The sequence below is a fragment of the Kryptolebias marmoratus genome, linkage group LG11 (genome assembly GCF_001649575.2).
Source record: "Kryptolebias marmoratus isolate JLee-2015 linkage group LG11, ASM164957v2, whole genome shotgun sequence".
In the NCBI taxonomy this organism is placed as follows: domain Eukaryota; kingdom Metazoa; phylum Chordata; class Actinopteri; order Cyprinodontiformes; family Rivulidae; genus Kryptolebias; species Kryptolebias marmoratus.
The window spans coordinates 11,734,759-11,755,928 of record NC_051440.1 but is presented as its reverse complement, the minus strand read 5'-3'; the positions used below and the strand labels follow the sequence as shown (position 1 = coordinate 11,755,928).

Sequence of the window (21,170 nt, the reverse complement as noted above, 5' to 3'; positions counted from 1 at the left end):
AATTTTGTTCTTGTGTTGTAAAGCACTTTGAGTTGCCTTGTGCTAAAAAGCGCTATATAAATAAATGTACCTACCTACCTACCTACCTAAAGCAGGGATGTTGGCAAAAGGGGATGGAAGCTCTTCAGTTTCTGCTGCTGGAGAAGAGGACATCTCAAAAGCAGACAGGGACACAGTCTCCTCCTGTGCTGCCACATTTGCTGATGTGCTTGGAGACACACCACACCACACCATCAAAATGTCGGAAGATGGCCTGGAACTGGTTGGCTGAAGGGTTGTTATTCCAGCCCCCCTAAAACACACACAAACACCACATTCACACACACAGTTACCCAGATAATATGCATACATAGAGACAAACCACATGATAAAATAAATGTGAAATCCTTACCTGATGCCCTGATTGAATTAAAGAGGAGCGTAGCTAGTACTTATTACTCACAACATCAGGCGCAGGCAGGGGTTCAGCCTCTTGGACAAGTGACGGGGGGTCTCCTGTGCCTTCTTTGAGGTCTGAGACGTCCTGGTAGTTACAGGTTAAAGCAAAATGTAAAATATAGAAATTATCTCGGTGTCATACAAAAGACGTGTCTGATCCCTTCACATTCAGAAAGGGAAAACACATTTTCTGTATAATATGGCATTGAATTATAGAATCCTTGCAGCATAGTAATACAGCTACCCTGTGGAGATGAGCTGGGAGACAGAAGACTGAGGGAACAGCTCCAGCTCTGATCCTGACTGTCTGACCTGTCCTGTCAAAGGTCTCTGGGCTGAAATGCTCACTGCAGAGCATGGATGATGGACCAGCGGGAAACCCTTCCCTTCTGACAGACGTTTCCCATTGCTTTCTCAGCTCTTTATTTTTGGGAAACCTACATAAGTTTGAAAAAAGTTAGCTAAGCAACTAACAACAATCAGAATAGTTTACTTTGGACTAATTTAGTTAAACAGGAAAGACTTCTTGCTTGTTTGGAGGCAGGTCTCACCGCGGAAATTCACAATATTATGCGCGGCAATTCACAGTATTATTAGCCACAAAGTCAGCAAATTCTGTCTGTATAATGATAATTTAATGGCCAAATACAATCATTAGTATTTTCTCGTTCTTACCTGTAAAAGGTAATGCCATCAGTTCTGGAATGAACTGTAAACTGGTTACTATAATTCCCGCAGCACATGAATGAGACATCTTCTCCGATCGCTCCACTTTGCCACATCCAATATGGCGGCGACGTTGACGTACGATGGGGCTGTCTGTGGCCACACTCGTTTCCATGGTGATCAGCTTTGGCTTCTGTAAAATTAGTTCCGGTGATTGGAAAACACCGGCTGTAATACGCATCTGCGCTTCAATTTTATGAACATTTTAAAAATAAAAATTGCATTAAAGTCCTTTCGCGTAATATTGATTATTAGCTTTATTAATTCTTTTTTTTAAGATTACTACACTTTTGTCTTTTAGTGTTTGATTTTAGAAAAAGCACGAGAAACTTAACAGGTGTTTAAAGTTTTTACAGTCTAAAACAGTTCAAACTTACAAAAACAAAAAAAAAAATACTGATTCAGGCAAACAGCATCATCTGGAGTTTTATACCTCATCACTTTAGCACCGGGCATTTTATTTATGACAGAAAAAACAAAAACAAAAGAAAAACAAAAACCAAGGACTGCTAAACAAGAATACAATCCAACTGGTGCCAAACAAATGGCAAAAAAAATTTAAAAAATTACAAAAATTATTAGCATTTGCTGGAACATTTTGAAAAACAATGACTATAAAAGAACATTTAGATAATTATATTTTCAAAGTTGAATTTCTCTAAATACCTAATGTCTGTTTTCCCATATTCCTCTAGTGAATCCTACTTTACTAAACTCACAACTACATTACCCACAAGGCCAGTCTTAAAGGGATAACATTTTATACAAGTCTGAGTAAACTGGGCAACAGCTCAAACAAAAAGTGATGGTTTTAATCTTGTTTTACTTTTCAAACAAACCTTTCTCTCTGGTGGACTACAGTTTAATGGTGAGGAACGACTCCACCTTCTCAACTCGGAGGTTTAGCGTACCTCTGAGTTGAGAAAGGTACAAGAGTCACAAGTTCACACCTCCTTACCTGTGTGAGTTCTCATGTGTTTGACTAAATTAGATCTTTGAGTAAAACTTTTTCCACAGGTCTGACACGAGAAAGGCTTCTCACCTGTGTGAGTTCTCATGTGGATGACTAAACTAAAACTTTGAGTAAAACCTTTTCCACAGGTCTGACACTTGAAAGGCTTCTCACCTGTGTGAGTTCTCATGTGGACGACTAAACTAATTCTTTGAATAAAACCTTTTCCACAGGTCTGACACTTGAAAGGCTTCTCACCTGTGTGAGTTCTCATGTGTTTGACTAAATCAGATCTTTGATTAGAACTTTTACCACAAGTCTGACACTTGAAAGGCTTATCACCTGTGTGAGTTCTCATGTGGATGACTAAACTAAAACTTTGAGTAAAACTTTTTCCACAGGTTTGACACGTGAAAGGATTCTCACCTGTGTGAGTTCTCATGTGTTTGACTAAATCAGATCTTTGAGTAAAACTTTTTCCACAGGTCTGGCACTTGAAAGGCTTCTCACCTGTGTGCGTTCTCATGTGGATGACTAAACCAAATCTTTTAGTAAAACTTTTTCCACAGGTCTGACACTTGAAAGGCTTCTCACCTGTGTGAGTTTTCATGTGTTTGACTAAATGAGGTCTTTGAATAAACCTTTTTCCACAGGTCTGACACTTGAAAGGCTGCTCACCTGTGTGAGTTCTCATGTGGATGATTAAATTAAAACTTTGACTAAAACCTTTTCCACAGGTCTGACACTTGAAAGGCTTCTCACCTGTGTGAGTTTTCATGTGGATGATTAAATTAAAACTTTGACTAAAACCTTTTCCACAGGTCTGACACTTGAAAGGCTTCTCACCTGTGTGAGTTCTCATGTGGGTAACTACACTAGATCTATGATTAAACCTTTTTCCACAGGTCTGACACGTGAAAGGCTTCTCACCTGTGTGAGTTCTCATGTGGTATTTTAAACTGTTTTGTTGACTGTAACTTTTTCCACAGGTCTGACACGTGAAAGGCTTCTTACCTGTGTGAATTCTCATGTGAACAGTTAAAGAACTTTTCACACTGAATTGTCTTCCACAAGTCACACACAAAAAACACTTTTTTTGGTCTCTCTTTAGTTTTGGAATGTCTACATTGTCTCGATGACCTCTGGTTTGTGGACGTCTCTTATAATTCAGCTCTTCATCTCTGCTGAATCGTTGGTCTACATTCCTGATTGGTTCCTGATCTTGGTTCTCAGCTTCAAGAGAGTTTGGATCCAGGAGTTGGACCCTGTTTGATTCTAGTTCCAAGTGGTTTAGTTCTTTATAAGTAGGAGTTTGTGGTTTTACCTGGCCTTCGTTTTTGTCTGGAACCTCTGGATTCTTATGGTCCCCTTTCATCCGTGGAAATTCTGGTTCCCCCTGTTCTTTCGTAACATGCAGAGGTTCTTGTTCCCCATGGTCATCCATCATATGTGGAGGCTCCGGTTCTTTGTGGTCCAAACTTGAGTTCCTCCCCTGGTTACAGAGCTGCTGGTCAGTGAGAATCCTCTTCTCTTTCCAGACGTTCTGCTGAGGGAGTTCTATCCTGTGGAGGTATATCTGTGGTTTCCAGCTGATATCCAGCAGTCTGCGCTGACGGTCGATCTCTTCCTCGTACTGGACGGTGGTTTTTTGTGGTTCCCGGTGGCTCCTTTCGTCAGCATCCTCCATCAGTAAAATCTGGTCTTCATCTTGACCAATGCAGACTTTCTCTTGTTCCTCTTTTATCTGTGGAGGCTCGGATTCCTCCTGGAAAGGCTCTGGTTCCTCATGGACAGGCTCTGGTTCCTTGTGGTTAATTTCTTTATAGCCAGGAGTCACCATAAACGGATCGCCCTCCCGCTTCAGTAAAAGTTGCTCTTCTTCCTGATTGGTACATATTTCCTCCTGTTCCTCTTTAATTTGTGGAGGTTCTGGTTCCTCCTGGTCCAAACTGGACTTTCTTTCCTGTTTATGAACTTGCTGGTCAGTGAGAACCTCCTTTTCCTTCCAGATGTAATGCTGTGGGAGTTCTATGTTGTACAGGTGTATCTGTGCTTTCGAGCTGATGTCCAGCAGTCTGCGCTGACGGTCGATCTCTTCCTCGTACTGGACGATGGTTTTTTCAAACTCTGTGAATATTTCTCCAGCAGCAGCAGTCAGTCGCTCGCTGATGAACTCTCTCAAAGACTGCACTGAAGACATTGTTACTGCAGAGGCTGAAATATTCACCTCACACACCCAAACCGACACAAACACCACCAAAAAACCCCACACAGCTAACACTGCTAATGCTGCTAGCGAATGAATAATAACTACCACGGCACGGCATCCAGGAAGTGCGCCTCCGTACGTGGTGACGTATGCGAAGGCGCGTCCTTTCACTGAAGCCGCACTCATAGACATAAATACGTAGACCCCTAGTTGAGCGGGCTGAACTTCTTAAAGCACCGTTCTACAAAGTGTTTTAAGTTAATGTCTGTCTTTTACACACACTAATAAGTTTGGAAAACAAACAGACACCAAAGGCAACGTTTGTAACTTTTAACGTGATTACTATTTATTTATTTTAGACAGAAAACTACATTTACATCCCTCCGTGGATCGCTGGCTAATGAGCCGGCAACCTCGCGCATGCGCGATTCATTAGCTGTTTAGCTGCGTAAGGTGAGTCTCTCCTGCGCTGCAGGTGGGAGGGACGCTGCCCTAGAGCGGAGCCGTCTGCGAGTGTTTTAGGACGGGAAGTGATCGATGGTAGCACACGCTGCTCGTTGGAAAGGATGGATACCTGCTTTCAAGTCAGTCCATCAAAGTCTCCAATAACACCAGAACAATCAAAGCAAGAGGGGTCTAAAAACTCGCTAAAAATAGCGACAAAGTCGCTAAATTGGCAAGTGTTTTAGCGTAGCTGTGGGGTGTGGGGTTCCATTAGTGCCAAAAATATGTTTACGTCGTGTAACGTAGCGTTTATGTAGCGTGCTGTGTATATGTAAGGTGATATGTTACATATGTTATATGTTACATATGCACCTAACATATCACTTAACATTTCACTTTAATATAATATAACCTTACATAGACGCGTAAACATATTTTTGTCACTAATGGAACCCCATACTTGGGATACTCTTCTTCGAGGCCACGTAAGACGTCCAAACGCAACAGCGCCTCCTGGAGTGGTCGCAGAAAATGGCGTAACACCCAATGACTTATATGGATATCCAGGTATCCAGATATATATCCATATGTCATTGGTAACACCTGTTTTGACTTCCGGGATCGCGTCAGAGGTCCTTTAATAAAAACAGTCTTTAGAACTAACGCGACTCAGAAGTCAGCTTTTATTTTGAAAGCATTGACCGTTTATTTTGTTCGAAGCGGAAGTTGGCTGACCGCTGTGAGAAAACCACTCTGGACTTGTAGTGTTTTTTTTTTTCAATCTGTGATGGACGAAGATGCTCGCTTTTATCGGGAGCTGCCGAAGGTGGTGAGTGAACTCTGTGAAGTTAACGAAAAATGTTTACAAAGAGGAGGTCTTTAAAAACAAAATTAAAAAAGGAAGGGGCTTAACGAGGACAAACGGGCTAATCTTTGTGTTAGTTGACTGAACGCTAACGTCAGCGTTTCGCTGTCAACAGGAGCTGCACGCGCACCTCAACGGCTCGGTCAGCTTCGTTACCATGGAGAAGCTGATCAAAAGGAAGCCGCACCTGAACATCGAGCACAGCATGACGGCTATAGGCAAGGGCCAGAGGAGGACACTGGATGAGTGCGTGTGAATATAGGGGTTTTAGAAGTGAAATTAAGTATGAAAAATGCATCCAAAGGTATTATATAAACAATATAATTATAAGAGTAAAACTGACATTTTATTGATGGAGTGTAATTCACTCACTTATATCAAAGGCTTTTACTCTGAGCTTGCCAGTTTTGAAAATTATTATTAAATATTATTATTATTAGTAGTAATAGTAGTAGTAGTAGGAGGAGGAGGAGGAGTAGTTTAAGTTTACAACTTTTAAACACAATAAACAGGCCAAAACCAAAACCTATGTTGAGGTTTAAATCTTGATTTTATGGTTATTGCTTAACAAATCAATCTAAAGTTGTTTATATAGCATAGATTGAAGGGCTTCACACAAGAGAAGCTGACAATAAAAATAAGCATTAAAATCCTGATAGGTTATTCTGACTTAGTTTATCCTCAATTTTGTTTTACCCAGCAGTTAGCCAGCTCCGGACCAGGCTAACTGCTGGGTTTTAGTTGATCCAAGAGCGTTTTCTCGTTTCTCAACAAGAGCCACCCTTATAGGTACACGTAATCCATATTTTTATTCATTTTCGTCTGCTTTGCTTTCAGAGTAGAGTACTATAAGTAGGCTCACAAATTGAAATGTAAATTTGTCATTTAATCATTATTATTTTCATAGTTAAAGTGACTGGTATATTGACGATTAAAGCTCACGCTCATACTGTTAAATGTGCAAAAACAGTGTTTAAATATTTTAGTCGTTCCTCTTCTGTCTGGACTGGATGTTCAGACTAGGATTGCCCAAATTCTCTGGATTACTCTATTCTACTGTTGGGAAGTAGTTTCAAAATATGTAAACAAAGCAACAAAACCTGCAGTAGTTGCAACAATATGAAGAAAAACAACAATGTTTGTAATGATTATTTAAACATTATAAGTCTGTTTTAAAATAATACAGTAAACATTAACAATATTAGTGTTTTATGGCCGTATAAAAACAGTTTTCAGTGTAAGATTTGATTTAAAACAGGAGCAGTTTACATAAAAATCCCCCCTTATGTCGGAGTTGTGTAAGCCTAGTTTATTTTTTGGTGAAGGGGCATATGCCAAATCTACAAAATATACTATTTAACTGAAGTGAGTTTGTTCAAAGTGTTTTAAAAGTAAAGCAATTTACTGATCTAAAATTCAATGGCTGTGCCTAATAGTGGAAGGTGTAATATTCTCACTACATGATTCTGTATGTAAAGATTTATTTCTTCACAATTGTCATTTTTGTTTCTATATTATGAAGAAAATGAGACCACAGGGTTGTTAATAATCGTTGTTCATTTACAAACTACATATTAAATTCAGTTTCAGTTTATTTCAGTGCATTCATACTGCACCATTTCACAACAAACATTATCTCAGGATGCAGAAAAGTCCGTCTTACCCAGGTCAAATGAAACCAGACTCAGTTTTGTCCTTTTACATTGCATTAATTTAATAAAGAACTTTTTAAAACATCAGAGATTTTTACAAACTGAAGTTAATCTGGCATGTCTGCAGATGTTTTGAGGTCTTCAAAGTCATCCATAAACTGGTGGACACGGAGGAGGACATCCTGATGGTGAGGAAACACATTTTGTTTTCCAAATCTGTTGTCAGACGTCTGCTCGCAAATATATATATATATATATATATATATATATGTATGCGTTTTTCTTTTTCCAGGTGGCTACAGATGTTATCAGGGAGTTTGCAGCTGACGGCGTCAAATATTTAGAGCTCAGAAGCACGCCGAGAGAAGAGAAAGACACGAGTGAGAATGCTGGAGAGAATGTTTAGATGAGCTTGCCTGCTCTCATCGCTCCACCAGTTGATCGGGCATTTATGGTTTTAATTTCCAGGATTAACAAAGCAGAGTTACGTTGAGACCGCCATCAAAGCCATCCAGCAGTGTAAAAGTGAAGGGTTGGACATTGACGTCAGGTAATGAGCTGTTTTTTAATGTTTTTACTGCGCTAAAGCTTCATCAGTGTTGCGTGACTAAATGTGGTTTATCCTAAAAGGTTCCTGGTAGCCATTGACCGCAGAAATGGGACTGAGGTTGCCATGGAGACGGTGAAACTGGCCGAGGAGTTCATGCTGTCGTCTGGTGGTCTGGTGGTGGGGATCGACCTCAGCGGAGATCCAACGGTCGGTGAAAGATTGTGGCGGAGATTTCCGACATTTCAAGCGACAACAAGATAAACAGGAATACTGCAGGGTTAGGATTTCACCTGAGCCATCTTCCCAGGGATTCAGGAGTGTTTTCAATAATAATTTTGAGCTTTTTTTTCATTTAGACTCCAAATGGAAATCACTTTTAAAAAATATTTTTCATTAAAATATATTTTTGCTGATATGCAGTATACTAGATATGGTTAAGTTTTCCATTCAGAGACCGTCCAGCAGCCAAAGATTGGTGTTATAGTCACGCAGATGTTTTTATTTTGTCTTATGTTTTTAATTGTTCGAGAGGTTAGTCATTGATTTGGGATTACTTTGGTTTCAAACCAAGGAATGATAAATGGATTGTCCTTATTTAGCACCTTTTTTGCCAACTAGGCCGCTTTACAACCCAATCTGTACCCTCATTTCCCCATCCACACACATTCACACAGCACTCGACTACATCTGAACAAACCATCCTATAGAAACCAATCAGTTGCTTTTAGACCACATTCATACACTGACGGGGCACGTCGGAGGCAGTGAGGGGTTCAGTGTTTTGCCCACTTCCACACGAGGCTGCATGCTGGTGGAATTGAACCTCCAACTCTCTCGCTGCCAGCTCCAGGCTGATAGACAAGTAAAGAACTCAGGGCATCTTCGTCGGCTGTAGGTCACAACACAATATGAGTGAAAGTTGGAAACTGCACGCAAAATCCAGGTATCAAGGTTTTTTTTCTTAGTTCTTTATTTACGCCACAGCCTACATTACATTGGACTATGTGACTCGTGTTTTTTCTTTAAACACATTTTTGTTATAAAATTAATTCGAAGAAACCATGGCTGCCTATTTAAAGAAATAATTTGCACAAATCTGTGCTCAGAAATAAAACAATGCTAAAAAAATAAAAGATCATCAAGTGACCCTTTTCAAGGGTTGCTGAATGAGGCTGACTGCACCTGAAATGAGTGGATTACAGCACGCTCAGGTTGTGATTTGAATTCTTCATTTATTTACAAGTTAAAAGTATTAAAAGGGAATTTAAAAATACAGTGGAAGACACTGTCCCTTGGAAGAAAAAAAAAAATCCAGCTTCGATGGTTCATACGTACATCCAGCTGCTCAACCCTGCAATATACCAGTTGTTTTGATGAAATTTAGATTTTATTTTTTTATAATTTTGATAAAAATTTTATTTTGTTGTGCAGTTGAGATAGTTTCTACACCTGCTGATGTTCCAAATTAGTCACTTGGAAAAGAAAAACACATTTAAAACATGGGTTTATATTTTATGGGTATAGAAGTTTTGTTTGCCAACTAATAGACTTCATTCTAATTTAAAAGGCTCTAATGATCCTCTTCCAGTCAGAACCAGTCTGAAACTGTCCGTAGCTGCTGATATTTAATTTTAAAGTGTCCATTGAAAATAATGACTTATTTCTTTGGTTTTGGTCTGTTAACTTGAATGGATACAGTAGGTACCGATACCATAAACGTTGTTAAAAGGAGGCGTAATGAAATCAGCTGTCAATATTTGGAAAGAATGGATTTCAATGTTTTTGTTTTTTTTTCCGAGTAATTTCAACAGAGCTACACTATATTCAAACTTCTATCACCTCAGCCACGTTAACTAGTTAGAAAAGGTAAAGGTGCATTGTTGTTTTTTGTCATATTTTACACTAATGAAGCTTTTATTTAAAGGTGGGCCACGGCAAATACCTGCTTCCAGCCTTGGAGAAGGCCAAAAACTGTGGACTGAAGTTGTCACTGCACCTTTCAGAAGTAGGACTTTTTAAATAAATGTTATCGTTTGTGTTGTAGTCCTGTTATGTTATTACAACGATCGGGTTTGCAGGTTCCCTCCCAGCTGGAGGAGTCGGACTTGCTGCTGAATCTTCCTCCCGACCGGATCGGCCACGGGACTTTCTTACACCCTGAAATGGGCGGATCTCAACACCTTGTGGACAAAGTGGTGAAAAACAACATACCTCTGGGTAAGCTGCAGTCAGACATAACGTCTGAACACGTCCAAGGAGACAGAAATCACTTCTTTTTTTTTTTTTTTTAATTCTTCTTCTTACAGAGCTGTGCCTGACGTCAAACGTCAAAGGACAAACCGTGCCGAGTTACTCCCAGCATCACTTCAGGTACTGGTACCAGCTGGGACATCCGAGTGTCATCTGTGTAAGTTTCTGTCCTTACAGCAAAAGAAGCTTTTTCTGAATATTTACATCCCAAAACGAGAACCAGAGTTTAATGAGTAATGTCAGAATAAAATAATTTAGCTAATTTAGCTAAACTTCTTAATTATTGTTTTATTAATCAATAATTTAAAGGATGGACCTCAACCAAAACTGATCAGCTTTATTGATTAATAATCTAACCACCTTCTGTAAGAAAACCTTTACTTAAGTCTTGTTTTGGGCTTTAGTCTATAAATCATTTTGACTTCTGAAAGTTTGGTTTTCTTTGTATCAAATTGTCTATTTCACTGTTCAGATTAACTTGTTTTGAGAAGCTAGCGTCACAAACTATTTTTATACCCATGACTTTGTGATTTTTTTTATTTTTCTTGTGCCAGTTTGCGATGTGGGGTTTACAGATTCAACCAATCAAAACCTGCTCCACTCTAGAATATCTTTTATTTCACAAGTGGAAACTTTAAAAAAAAAAAAAAACTTCATAAAAAGATAATTTTAGCAACTAAAATTGATCTAAGATGAATGTTGGAATTAAGCAAATGTTAATATTAAAACAAGACTCAGGTAGCAGAACTAGCCTGACTTTCAGAGGGCTCATCTTAGTTTCCTCACATTTGCTCTCATCCTGAAACCTAAAAATAATGAGCTGCATTTTGAAGACAGGAGTGAGGAGCTCCAACAGATCAGACATCCTGTGAGGAAGGTTATTTTCTAAACGACACAGGTAGCACATGAACCCGTGCGGACGAAGTGAAAGCCTAACGTATCGTTCTTTGTCCCGTTACAGACCGACGATAAAGGAGTCTTCTGCACAGACTTGTCTCAGGAGTATCAGCTGGCTGCGTCCACGTTCGACCTCGGTCACGAGGCCGTGTGGAAGCTCTCCCAGCAGGCCATAGACTGTATCTTTGCAGAAGAAGCCCTGAAGGAGCAGCTGAAACAGAAGTGGAATGAGCTGCAGCCACAGGTGCTCAATTTACCTGTTCAGCAAGTTTAAAGCCAGACATATACCTCAGGTTTTACTTAGAAACCAAAAACTAATGTTTTTAAAAACTGTGTTTAGAACTGATAATATTATAGAAAACTGTAAAATACAAAGAAGTTTTTGACACAAATAAAAGCTACTTATTTAATACAGTAAGTTCACTCCGTCACGCCTTCTTCCCGAATTTCCCGTGCTTGTCCTTGTTCTTCTTGAATTTTCCGTGTTGCGTTTCCTTCTTCTTCAGCTTCTCATGCTGAGGAGCCCCGCTGTTCGTTAGCTCATTTGCCCCTTCCCATTTCCTCTTCTTGTCACTGTTGGGAATATAAAATAAATAAATATATATATATATATATATATATATATATGCAACGAGTTGCCACATCGGGCACCATTCTTCTCCGTTTGTGTGGTGAACAACTCCGCACCTTTTGATGCTGATCACAGCCGTGTTCCCTGCTTTCTTCAGCACCTGGTCCCACTCCTCGTCGTTTCCACGTATCTTGTACCTGAAATAAATTACGACAAATACCATAAAACGGTGCTTTGACTCAAAACCTGCCACATAATGAGCAGAGTCCGCTCTTCTACTCACTCCTCCAGGTCCATATCCTTCACTTTCTCCAGATCCTTTTGGTGCCTTTCCTCAAACTCTTTGGCAGCTTCATTCTGTCGGTCAAGAAAATATATTTAAAAAAAGCAACATGTGCTCATTTAATTGTCCTTTTTTTAAGATTCTTACTCTATAAAATGTTAAAGCTTCTGTCCCTTAAAAAAAACTAGATTACTTTAAAAGTAAAATAAAAAGTGAACTATAAACTGTTTGCCTTTTCAGAGAGCTGTGCAACAACTGGCTAGATGCTAAATGATGGTGCATTTTTATTTTTTTTTAATAATGGAATGGGATTTATGTGATTGACAAATGAGAATGTGAAAATTGATTCAGTTAACAATAAAAAAAATTAGCTTTAGGGCTTTATGAGCATAAAAATCTACATTTATGCTAAAAGTGCTTGTGCTGGTGGGTTTTATGGAAACATGAAATGCAAACAAAGCTTAAATGTTTGATTTCAATGACACAAAATGAGCCATCCTTTGCTTTTTTGTTTTTTAAATAAATACACGTTAATGTCCATGTTAATTAAGGATGACTTGAACCAGGTCGGTGCTGAGGTGTTCAAGACAGAAGATGGAAGACGGATGCCTAAGAAGGCCCAGTGAATAAAAGCAAAAAATAATACTTTAATACTTGTTACATTTAAAATAATTAATAGGTGGGACTGATTATTGATAGGTGGGATAAACACAGAGTCCAATGAAGAGTCAGCGTTCTTCCTGTGCCTCAACAAGGTTCGAATTGCTTTCTTTCTCCTCACCATCTGTAGCTAATGCTGCAGTACTTTACAGAAGCATTAGTCTTTTTTTTCCATATTTTATCTGGATAGTTGTTGTAAACAACTTTCATACAGCTCCAGTGCAGTCTACATTAGTGTTATTTTCAGTAACAGTGATTAAGTCGTACATATAACTCAGTCGACGTACCAGGTCTTCATTAAGGCTTCGGACAGTTGGCTCCATTGTCACGTCTTTAGCGGCCACCATTTCAGCTTCTATCGCTTTTTCCTGGATGCCGGTGAACACCTAAGTAACGATAAAACACTCGTTACTGCGGTCATTCCAATTACAGGATGCGCCACACGTTTGTTTATCGGTGTAAACGCACTTGCACAAATTTACGGATCAGACGGTTGAAGAGACCCATGAGCTGCGAGCTCGGCAGGTCGAGTTCTTTCTCCAGCCGCTCAACAGTTTTGTGCTGCAGTCCTATTCCCAGCAGCAGCGCCTGGAGAAGAGCAGCCAGTCAACAGCGAGAACGAAGCGGATCACGACAACAACAACGACGACAACGATCCTGGCTCCAGAGCTTCAGAGGAAAACGTACACACTGTGCTGCTGAGATGGAGACGTCACCCAGCTGTTTGAGAAAGAAGATGCGTGCCACTGTCGGGATCAGGTCCATGATCAGGTGGTAGTCCACCATGTTTCTAGAATACAACTCCAGCCGTTTGAGGTCGTAAGGAGTGAAATGTGCCGTCAGCTCGGAGCTGCTGAGAGCTGTGGAGACCAGGAAAGAGTCAGATCAGGTGTGGAGCCACGTTACGGAAATCTAACATGCATCGTTACAAAACAACGTCTTACTGGTTGCTTCCTTCTTGGACTTCTTATTCTGCAAAATGCTGAGGGCCAGGCTTGGATTAAAGCTGCTAAACTGGTAGGAGAGCAGAGACAGGAAGCGCCGGCGGAAATCTGAGGAGAACAAAAATTAGCCGCTTAGGTGGAGAACGGCGAGTTTATAGAAACCAGCGCTCCTCAGGTAGGGCGGCTAAATTCACCTTTCCAGAAGGCAGACAACCACCGACTCTGCTCTGAGGCCTCATCTGTATTCAACTCTTTTACCATCACACAAGAGTGCTCTCCGGTCAGGTCATTCTAGATGGAAAAAAAAAAGGGCACATGTCGGTAATTACAGTTTCAGGGCAACACAACACAGACACAAAACGATGGCTGAATGACACTCACAGGCGTTTGTCTGAGGTAGACTGGAGTATAACCTGCTTTCTTCCAGAATCTGTCAGACAGCAAACGGTTTTAAACACTTGAATCTTAAATAACTCAAAACTTCTGCACTGAACTGACCTGAGCAGCTGCGCGGTGAGGCCGTAGGAAACTCCCAAATAGTCCAGCTTCTCCGCTCTCCTCTCACTGAGCTTCAGCAGCAGAGGAGGGAGCTCTTTGCGTGGTGTGACCACCTCCTCCAGCAGACTGACGGCCTGAACGACGACGACAACAACAACAACAAACGTTCTGTCAGACAAAAAAACAAAACGATGCTTTACCAAATGGGGTTTAAAAAAAAAAAAAAGCAAACACTGTTCGACCTCACTGCTGACGGAGGCGATTTCACTGTGGTTCGGCTGAACGCTCTCGTCCGTGGTGGGAAACTTGCCCTCGTAGTACAACTGCAGCAGCTGGAGGGCTCTGGAGCCGTAGCCCATCTGTCGGGACGAGAACACACTCGACTTACACACAATGCTTCTCCATCCGAGAATTAACGTCCTCAGGGATCCAAGTCTCCCTGACACTCATTTAGGTTTTTAAAGCAGACCGAGTAAAACATCCAGCTGATAAGTCTCTTCGTGTCATTCTGGGACTTCCTGTTTTCTGCATGTGAAGGAAGTGCTTGTATAACAACGCAACAGAAAATCCAACTTGATCAGTTAGCATCGCATCTCTTCAGGTACTGAGAACATCACCCACAAGTTAGATTTTTTTTTAAAGCTTAAGAGTCTTCAAAATGTTCAGACTTTGTTTCTTCAATAGCAACAATAAACACCTTTCTGCTGCTGCAGGAACTCAGGCAGGCATGAAGTGGTGCAAACAGGACGTCAAAAAATCTTAAGTAACGAATGTATAACTACGAGTCAGCTGGGTGATTATACGGTTTGTTTGAGCCTATATTTTATTTTGTTTATATATTTTTCGTTTGGTCGAAGAAGGGGACCAGCTGTAGAGGAGTTGAGCCAACACTCGGAGCTCTTACCCCTTGGTAGTCTGGATTGACAGCAATCCGCACCACTCTGCCTCCGGACAGGCTGCCAAAATCTGGATCTTGAAACTGTGACGGTACAAGCAGAAGATTAATCGTTTCAATGTAAAAACGTGACGCTTTAGCAGAAAAACCCTGCCACCAGCGAGCACCTGTTCTGACACAGTCCAGGGGATGAGGTCGCCAGAGGCCTTCCTCCCTCTGGACAGACTGTTGAGGATGGACTGCCTCGAGATCTCTCCCTCCAGACACACCTGAGGAGGCGGAGCAAATCAACGCAGGGAGGAGTCAAACAAAAAAGCTGGTTGTTCAGAGGGTTTCCAAGGTGTTGTGGATTAGTTGACCCCAACCCTGCATGTTTTCATCGTTTCCCTGCTTTTCAGCAGGTCTTCGATGTCTGCAGACGCCTGTTAATCACTCAATCGTTCGAATCGGGTGTGTCAGAGCAGGGAAACGAGTAAAACATGCAGGACGGTGCTCCTCGAGGATCACCTGCACCACAGCGAGGACCTCGGGCAGCGAGTTCTGTGTGGGAGGGACAGGCGGCAGGAGGCAGAAGAGGTGATGGGCCGGAGCGTCGGAGAGCAGCTGCAGGTCGTTGGGGGAGTTCTGGAGCCGGGAGAAACAACGAGTCAGCAAAAAAAAAGAACGCACAACATACGGCGTGGGAATATAAAGTGCGAAAGGAAGCTGTCACCTTGTAGTGCGACGCCACGTAGAGAGCCATGAGCCTCTGCAGAAATGCTTCAGATGCTTTGTGGTAACAGAACAGCGTGTCTCTGTTCACATAATAACTGGACGGTAAACGCTGAGGAAACAACTAGAATGTGTGTTTACTTCACTAACAATTTCCCCCGTAAACGTTAGGGATAAATCAGTGACAAGAATAAGATCATTTTATGCTTGACCAGTGACTGCCTGATCTAGAACTCAAAAATCGGATGTTTTCTTTCTCTTTAAAAACCATGAACGCACCATTGCGAAGCAGCTAATTTGCACCGGGAACAGCATGTATCCGGTGTGGTTCTGTTTTGTGTTACGATGTCTTTTAAAAAGGTTTAGAGGAATTCAAAAAACATAAATTCAAACATAAAGTTATCCTGAACTTTATGTTTGAAAGTTTAATCCAGCTGTCGTCCAGATATATTGAATACAAGTCTGAAATGCAGGTACGCACTCAATGTAAACAAAACACCAGGCTCAAAACCACTTGAGTCACGGGACTGACCTACATTAGGCTGGCTGTAGTTCGTGTAGGTAAACAAATATCAATGTTTAACCTTAAAGAATCTGGTTTATAAAACAAGATACATTATAATTATATTTTTTGGTCTAAGTAATCTAATCTGGTGGAAATCATTTGTAGGTTTTCCCCATGACAGAGAGAAAACTCACTAAAACGTGACACTATTTTGAAGAAAATGTACAAGTTTTTAAGTGTGAACACACCATAAAACTTTCAATTCAGCTAGAAATGAGAAAATAGTATTTTAGATGTTAATTCTGGTTCTTAGAAATCAGAAATCGTCTCAAATCAGAATCAGAGGTTAGAGATTTTCAAAAATCAGATTCAGCCTAACAAAACAAAAACAAAGAAAAGATCTTTGGTGAACAAAGTTTTATGCAATATGCAGACGGTATCATTTGCTGATTTAGTGGTTTAAACCTAAACTTCTTTATTTTACTCCATTTGACAGACAGTAAAAGTACTTATTTCGAACACTGATGAGAAAGAAACCCATGAAGGATACAGGTCGCAGGTCTGTGGGAGCGGGCAGCCAGAAATGAGTCTGGGAATGTTGAGACAGTCGAGGCAGAGCAGCTCGTTCAGCCACTTCTCCACGGGGTCCCCGGGCGCGTAACGGATGGACTCGTTCAGCGACGCCTCGTGCAGCGTGCGGGCTGTGGACGGCGACAGGGCAAACCACAGTCAAGACAACGGACGCGCGGTTGGGACGCGGACGTCATTTACCAACCTGCTGCGAGCCTGGCCGTGTTGGCGATCCTGTTCTCTGCCGACACGCTCTGCTGACTCTCTGCGCTCTGCTGCCTCAGCTGCTGGATCAGTTTGAGGGACAGCGAGCGCCCGGTGCCCTCGTACCTACGAACAGCCGGCGCGACCACAAACCGTCAGCGTCAAGGCTCGACAAAAAGCAACAGAACGTCTAACCTTTCCGATGAAAGAGTGAGGATATGAATTGGCTGTCAATTTCCTCCAGTCAGACTGTTTCAGCACTTCCTGTTTTAAAACTAATGAAGTCCAGTGAGCACAACGTAATCTAACAATTACAAGAGAAAAACCTGCAGAAAATCTTGTTTTACCTCATTGGTCAACATATTTATAGCATTTTATTTTAAATCACCGGCTTCTGAAAGGATGATCATGTTTTTGCTCATGCCTCTGTGTTTATGTGACTGTCTGTTAGCAAACTCTCGTAAACCACTGGACACATTTTAATGAAAGTCTCAGGAAGTAATCATTAGTTGTAGCTCCACGACTGATGATTTTCTAAAATCAACTCCATTCAAGATGGCTACCACAGCCGGAGGACTTCAGAAAACACAACAATGGCTGTAATTCAGTCAGTTTTCTAGAAAATGAGCTAAAATTTGATGTGGCAGTAGCTGGGAGTCATCCTTAACAGATTCCGAGCGTGACATCTGATAACGCATAACAATATTTTCAAGGTTTGAACAAAACGACTAGAACTCTGTTTTTTCTTAAGATTTTAGTTTAAAACTCTTGCATGAAAATCGACAGGCAGCATGCATTCCTCTGAGGACTGCTGGCCTTTTTAATTTGGGTCTTTTAGCGTAGTTACGCCAGGATAAGATGAAAATGGTGCGCCTGTTCTTCTGACTGACCCGTTGATGGTGGAGGCCATGAAGACCAGATAAGGTCCCAGCAGATCCTTCACGAGGGGCAGAGGGATGGCCGCGGCCTCGTCGATGACCAGCAGCTCCGCTTGGCCCAGCTTCAGAGCATCTCCCGGGTGGATGTACTGCCGGGCGGGAGAGAAGGGTCAAAGGGTCAAATGCCACCTCTCTGAAACCGGGGACTTTAAAAACCGAGCTCGCCTCAGGCTACCTGAATCGTCTGCCGGTGCTCCTTGAAGATGTTCACTCGCACCACGGCTTTGTTGAACTCGGGATTCAAAGACTGGATGATTTCGTAGTCGAGGTGCTCCTACGGGTTTAAAGGAGAGGCGGTTAACGTCTTCGCAGCGCAAGCGTCTTTCCCGCTCTGAGGTGTGTGCAGTATCCGGTCTACCTGATACTGCAGCGCGTCAAAGCCTTTGAAGATGAACTCGAACATGGTGTGAAGGTTGTCCGGGCTCGGCGACGTTACAAAGATGTTGGAGTAGCTGATGGAAAAACCAGCAGACAGGGATCGGTGATAATCGACAGCGACGTAACATAGCATTTTTGTTGCAACGTCATTAAAGCAGTCTGTACCCAAACGCCACCGCCGCAGCGATAGCCAGCCCCATGGCGGCGGACTTGCCTCGCCCTCGGGCGGCAGTCAGAGCCACGGTGCTCCTCAGGGTCTTCTCCGAGATCGCCTCGATAAATTTCAGCACTGCCTTTGCCTGCAGGAAGAACGCAGGACCCCCAAAATGTCAGCCGGATCCCATCATTGATCCGAATCAACGTCAGGCTAAAATTAAAACACTCCCGTATGCACCGTCCGACCCGTTTCTGGGCCTTCGATGGGAATTTTGAACGGCGCTGACCTGGTCCATGGTTCTGCAGCAGTCCACCAACACGCCAACGGGCTGAGTGTCCTGGAGGGACTCTTTAAGATCCTTCAGCTCCTGGTCTCGAGGAGATAAACCGTCCTCCTGGAGGGATGAAGACGACCAGTCAGAAAACTATTTTAAATTACTGATTATATATTGTTTGGCATTCACTGAGGGCAGCCAAGAAAAAGTTTAACTGCACAGGGATCAGCGGCGGTGGCCATCTTTTAGAGGCTACTGCTAACAGAACAAATACACACATACAGTTCCACTATCGCCCTTTTGTCTTTGGCGGCTGACAATAATGAGGAAAATAAACAAAAACATAATTCGATTTACATTTATTAAGCAGCTACAGCACAGGTACCTCAGTCTTTGGCGGGACGGGCTTGATGTTCGCCATGTGGCTGGAGATCGGCAGGATGTTGAGCTGGTCGTCAATGACGACGCAGTTTTTGCAGGATGACAGGGACAGAATGAACCTGTAAAACACAAACGCATCAACATAGTTCCACTTTTGCGCCGTAAAAAGAGCGCGAGGAACACCGACCTCTCGTTGAACCTGCCCACCACGTCCTGATGAGCCTCAGTTCTGTAACGAGAGTGCACGTCCTGGAGACAGCAAAAAAAAAGAAAAGAAAGGTCGCTTCGGTCATCTGAGTGGCAAACCTGATGTGGGAATCAGTCGAGTTGAAGACTCACCATGGTCATGGTGTAAAGCTGCTTCAGAGAATTCATCGTCCGGAGGAGCAGGACCACGAGACCCCCTCCTTCTACGGTCTCAATAGTTCTTGCCAACAGGTTGGGAGTGAGCGCTTCAAAATCCTGAGGGACAGATAAAAAGAAGTAAATCCTGAACAAGTTTGGTAGTTTTTGATCTGGTGCAACCTGTTCTAAGGCGAAAAGAAATATGATTTTTTTTTTTAAAAAAAGGACATTTTCTGCACATCGCTGCTCACACAGCTGGCAACTTGCTATTGGTTGTGTTAAACGATCGGTCGACGGTGGCGAGGACAGGCGCTGACCTGTAGGACGCACATGCCGAAGGTGTTTCCGAGGATTTTGTGCGTCTCGTTGTAGTAGCAGTAGCGGATGTTGGTCGCAGCGACGAAGAGCTCAAAGGGGTCGTCCTGATTCAGGTTCAGCGTCCCGGTTTTCACCTTCTTCTGCAGCTGCCTCATGCGCTTCTTGCGGTTGCTGTTTCAGACGCATTTTGACAGATCACAACTTTTAGTTCCGACAGATGACAGTTCCATTTCTCTGTGTGTGTGTGTGTGTGTATGTGTGTACTCACCTGCTGAACCCCAGGTCTTTCTTGTAGCACCAGAGAACCGAGGGTCGAGCTCTGACAGCAGCTTTGGACAGCATGTGATGAAGAATCACCACCTGGGTCAGGAGCAGAGGCAGATTGGGTTGTTTGAGTAACAGTTTAAAAAAATAATACACTTTTTCTCTCAGACAGCAAGAGAAGACGACTTACCTGATCCCTCCCACGGTCTCCCACCACCACAAACAAGGTCCGGTGCTGCAAGGCGACTCCATTCTCAATCTGGACCCGGATTCGGTTGTCTACCTTCTTACGAACTGTCGCCATCGTTTCCCTTTCCAAAGAGAAGAAGTGGCATAAGTCACCATCAAATCGTCAAAAAACTACTGCAGAAAAAGCCAACTCGCAGCTACATAAAACCCAACACGACAAAAGCAAAGCAGCACACCGTTCAGATTTACCTTTTATTAAACTGCGGAGGATTTATTCGCTGTAATGTCTCCAATTGGAAGCTGTATCTACAAACAGCCGAGCATCACGATGTTGATAAACTCACGTGCAGACAGCGGTTCATGAAGGACCCCTGCGTGACGTCAAACTCGGCGCGACGTGTTTAAAAAGTTTTTCTCAGTATGGCAGGCCGTTGTAACATATAATAAATCACACTCTAAACTACTTTATGGATATCAATAATATTAGGTTTTTGTAAAAAAAAAAAAACTTTATTATTTCAAGGACGTTAGAAATTTAACATAAAGAAACCTAAAAATGTTTTTTTTAAAAAAAAACAAGGTATATTTTTATTTTGATGACTAGTTTTAATATGTACAAAACCCTTACAGACTCAATTATTCAAGTACCAATACTGTTTTCCAAACAACACAACCTATTTTAATTTTTTTTCTGTATTTGGGCTAAAAATGTTGAACTAAAATTCAATTTTGGCAAAGGAAAGTTAGCTTTTAACTCATAAATGAAGCATGAGGCTTCAGGACACCCTAAAATATACATTTTGTAACAATTTTCCCATCAAGGCAGCATTTTAAAGCATGAGATAAATAAAAAGCGATTAAATTTAATGGAAATATACTTAATAAATCTTTACTAGTCAGCAACAAAATCATGCTGGATTAATACAAGACCATACAGATGGATTAATAACAGATATTTTCTTGTTAGGCATTGAACTGTAACCACATATAAGGTTAAAAGCAATACAGTTAGCAAAAGTTATGCAAAATGAATGGTAATCTATCCAAATGGTTCCAAATCATTTGCACTGCATTTGGCATGAAAATGAACGGTTCCTGCAGA

The 21,170-nt window shown here is 41.8% G+C and overlaps 3 protein-coding genes across 4 annotated transcripts; 1 reads left to right on the top strand and 2 right to left on the bottom strand.

Annotated features, from left to right (window-relative positions):
• Window positions 1–978: 978 nt before the first annotated feature.
• Window positions 979–4,455, bottom strand: LOC108230023 (gastrula zinc finger protein XlCGF57.1-like). Of its 2 annotated transcripts, XM_037978199.1 has the most exons (2): window positions 4,209–4,455; window positions 1,404–3,737 (listed from the first exon to the last, which is right to left on the bottom strand). In XM_037978199.1, exons 1-2 carry the CDS (start codon window positions 4,314–4,316, stop codon window positions 2,109–2,111), a joined length of 1,737 nt encoding a protein of 578 aa, XP_037834127.1. In that variant the 5' UTR covers window positions 4,317–4,455; the 3' UTR covers window positions 1,404–2,108. The 2 variants fall into 2 exon arrangements, with proteins under 2 accessions (XP_017261287.1, XP_037834127.1); XM_017405798.3 differs by having other exon boundaries at window positions 979–4,452.
• A 341-nt stretch (window positions 4,456–4,796) lies between these two features.
• On the top strand, window positions 4,797–11,297 carry adal (adenosine deaminase-like). The gene is made up of 10 exons (XM_017405803.3): window positions 4,797–5,598; window positions 5,750–5,880; window positions 7,414–7,474; window positions 7,579–7,666; window positions 7,755–7,836; window positions 7,917–8,043; window positions 9,761–9,841; window positions 9,915–10,053; window positions 10,143–10,243; window positions 11,048–11,297. Exons 1-10 carry the CDS (start codon window positions 5,557–5,559, stop codon window positions 11,255–11,257), a joined length of 1,062 nt encoding a protein of 353 aa, XP_017261292.1. The 5' UTR covers window positions 4,797–5,556; the 3' UTR covers window positions 11,258–11,297.
• nat10 (N-acetyltransferase 10) lies at window positions 10,605–20,442 on the bottom strand. Its single transcript, XM_017405797.3, has 29 exons — window positions 20,318–20,442; window positions 20,070–20,190; window positions 19,884–19,975; window positions 19,615–19,786; window positions 19,292–19,414; window positions 19,140–19,201; window positions 18,957–19,071; window positions 18,584–18,691; window positions 18,306–18,439; window positions 18,121–18,214; window positions 17,938–18,036; window positions 17,715–17,851; window positions 16,826–16,950; window positions 16,601–16,751; window positions 15,547–15,643; window positions 15,342–15,458; window positions 15,002–15,103; window positions 14,844–14,918; window positions 14,182–14,298; window positions 13,940–14,073; window positions 13,823–13,871; window positions 13,636–13,732; window positions 13,442–13,549; window positions 13,185–13,357; window positions 12,966–13,085; window positions 12,785–12,883; window positions 11,838–11,911; window positions 11,671–11,751; window positions 10,605–11,556 (listed from the first exon to the last, which is right to left on the bottom strand). Exons 2-29 carry the CDS (start codon window positions 20,181–20,183, stop codon window positions 11,412–11,414), a joined length of 3,114 nt encoding a protein of 1,037 aa, XP_017261286.1. The 5' UTR covers window positions 20,184–20,190; window positions 20,318–20,442; the 3' UTR covers window positions 10,605–11,411.
• Window positions 20,443–21,170: the final 728 nt, after the last annotated feature.

Excerpts from the sequence above, each read along its gene's own strand:
- LOC108230023 (XM_017405798.3), bottom strand. The coding sequence starts at position 4,316 with ATGTCTTCAGTGCAGTCTTTGAGAGAGTTCATCAGCGAGCGACTGACT.
- adal (XM_017405803.3), top strand. The coding sequence starts at position 5,557 with ATGGACGAAGATGCTCGCTTTTATCGGGAGCTGCCGAAGGTG. Across the intron at positions 5,881-7,413 it reads CAGAGGAGGACACTGGATGA|ATGTTTTGAGGTCTTCAAAG; the intron begins GTGCGTGTGAAT and ends GCATGTCTGCAG. Across the intron at positions 7,667-7,754 it reads GAGAGAAGAGAAAGACACGA|GATTAACAAAGCAGAGTTAC; the intron begins GTGAGAATGCTG and ends TTTAATTTCCAG.
- nat10 (XM_017405797.3), bottom strand. The coding sequence starts at position 20,183 with ATGGCGACAGTTCGTAAGAAGGTAGACAACCGAATCCGGGTCCAGATT. Across the intron at positions 19,787-19,883 it reads AAAGACCTGGGGTTCAGCAG|CAACCGCAAGAAGCGCATGA; the intron begins GTGAGTACACAC and ends CGTCTGAAACAG. Across the intron at positions 13,550-13,635 it reads GTTGTCTGCCTTCTGGAAAG|ATTTCCGCCGGCGCTTCCTG; the intron begins GTGAATTTAGCC and ends TGTTCTCCTCAG.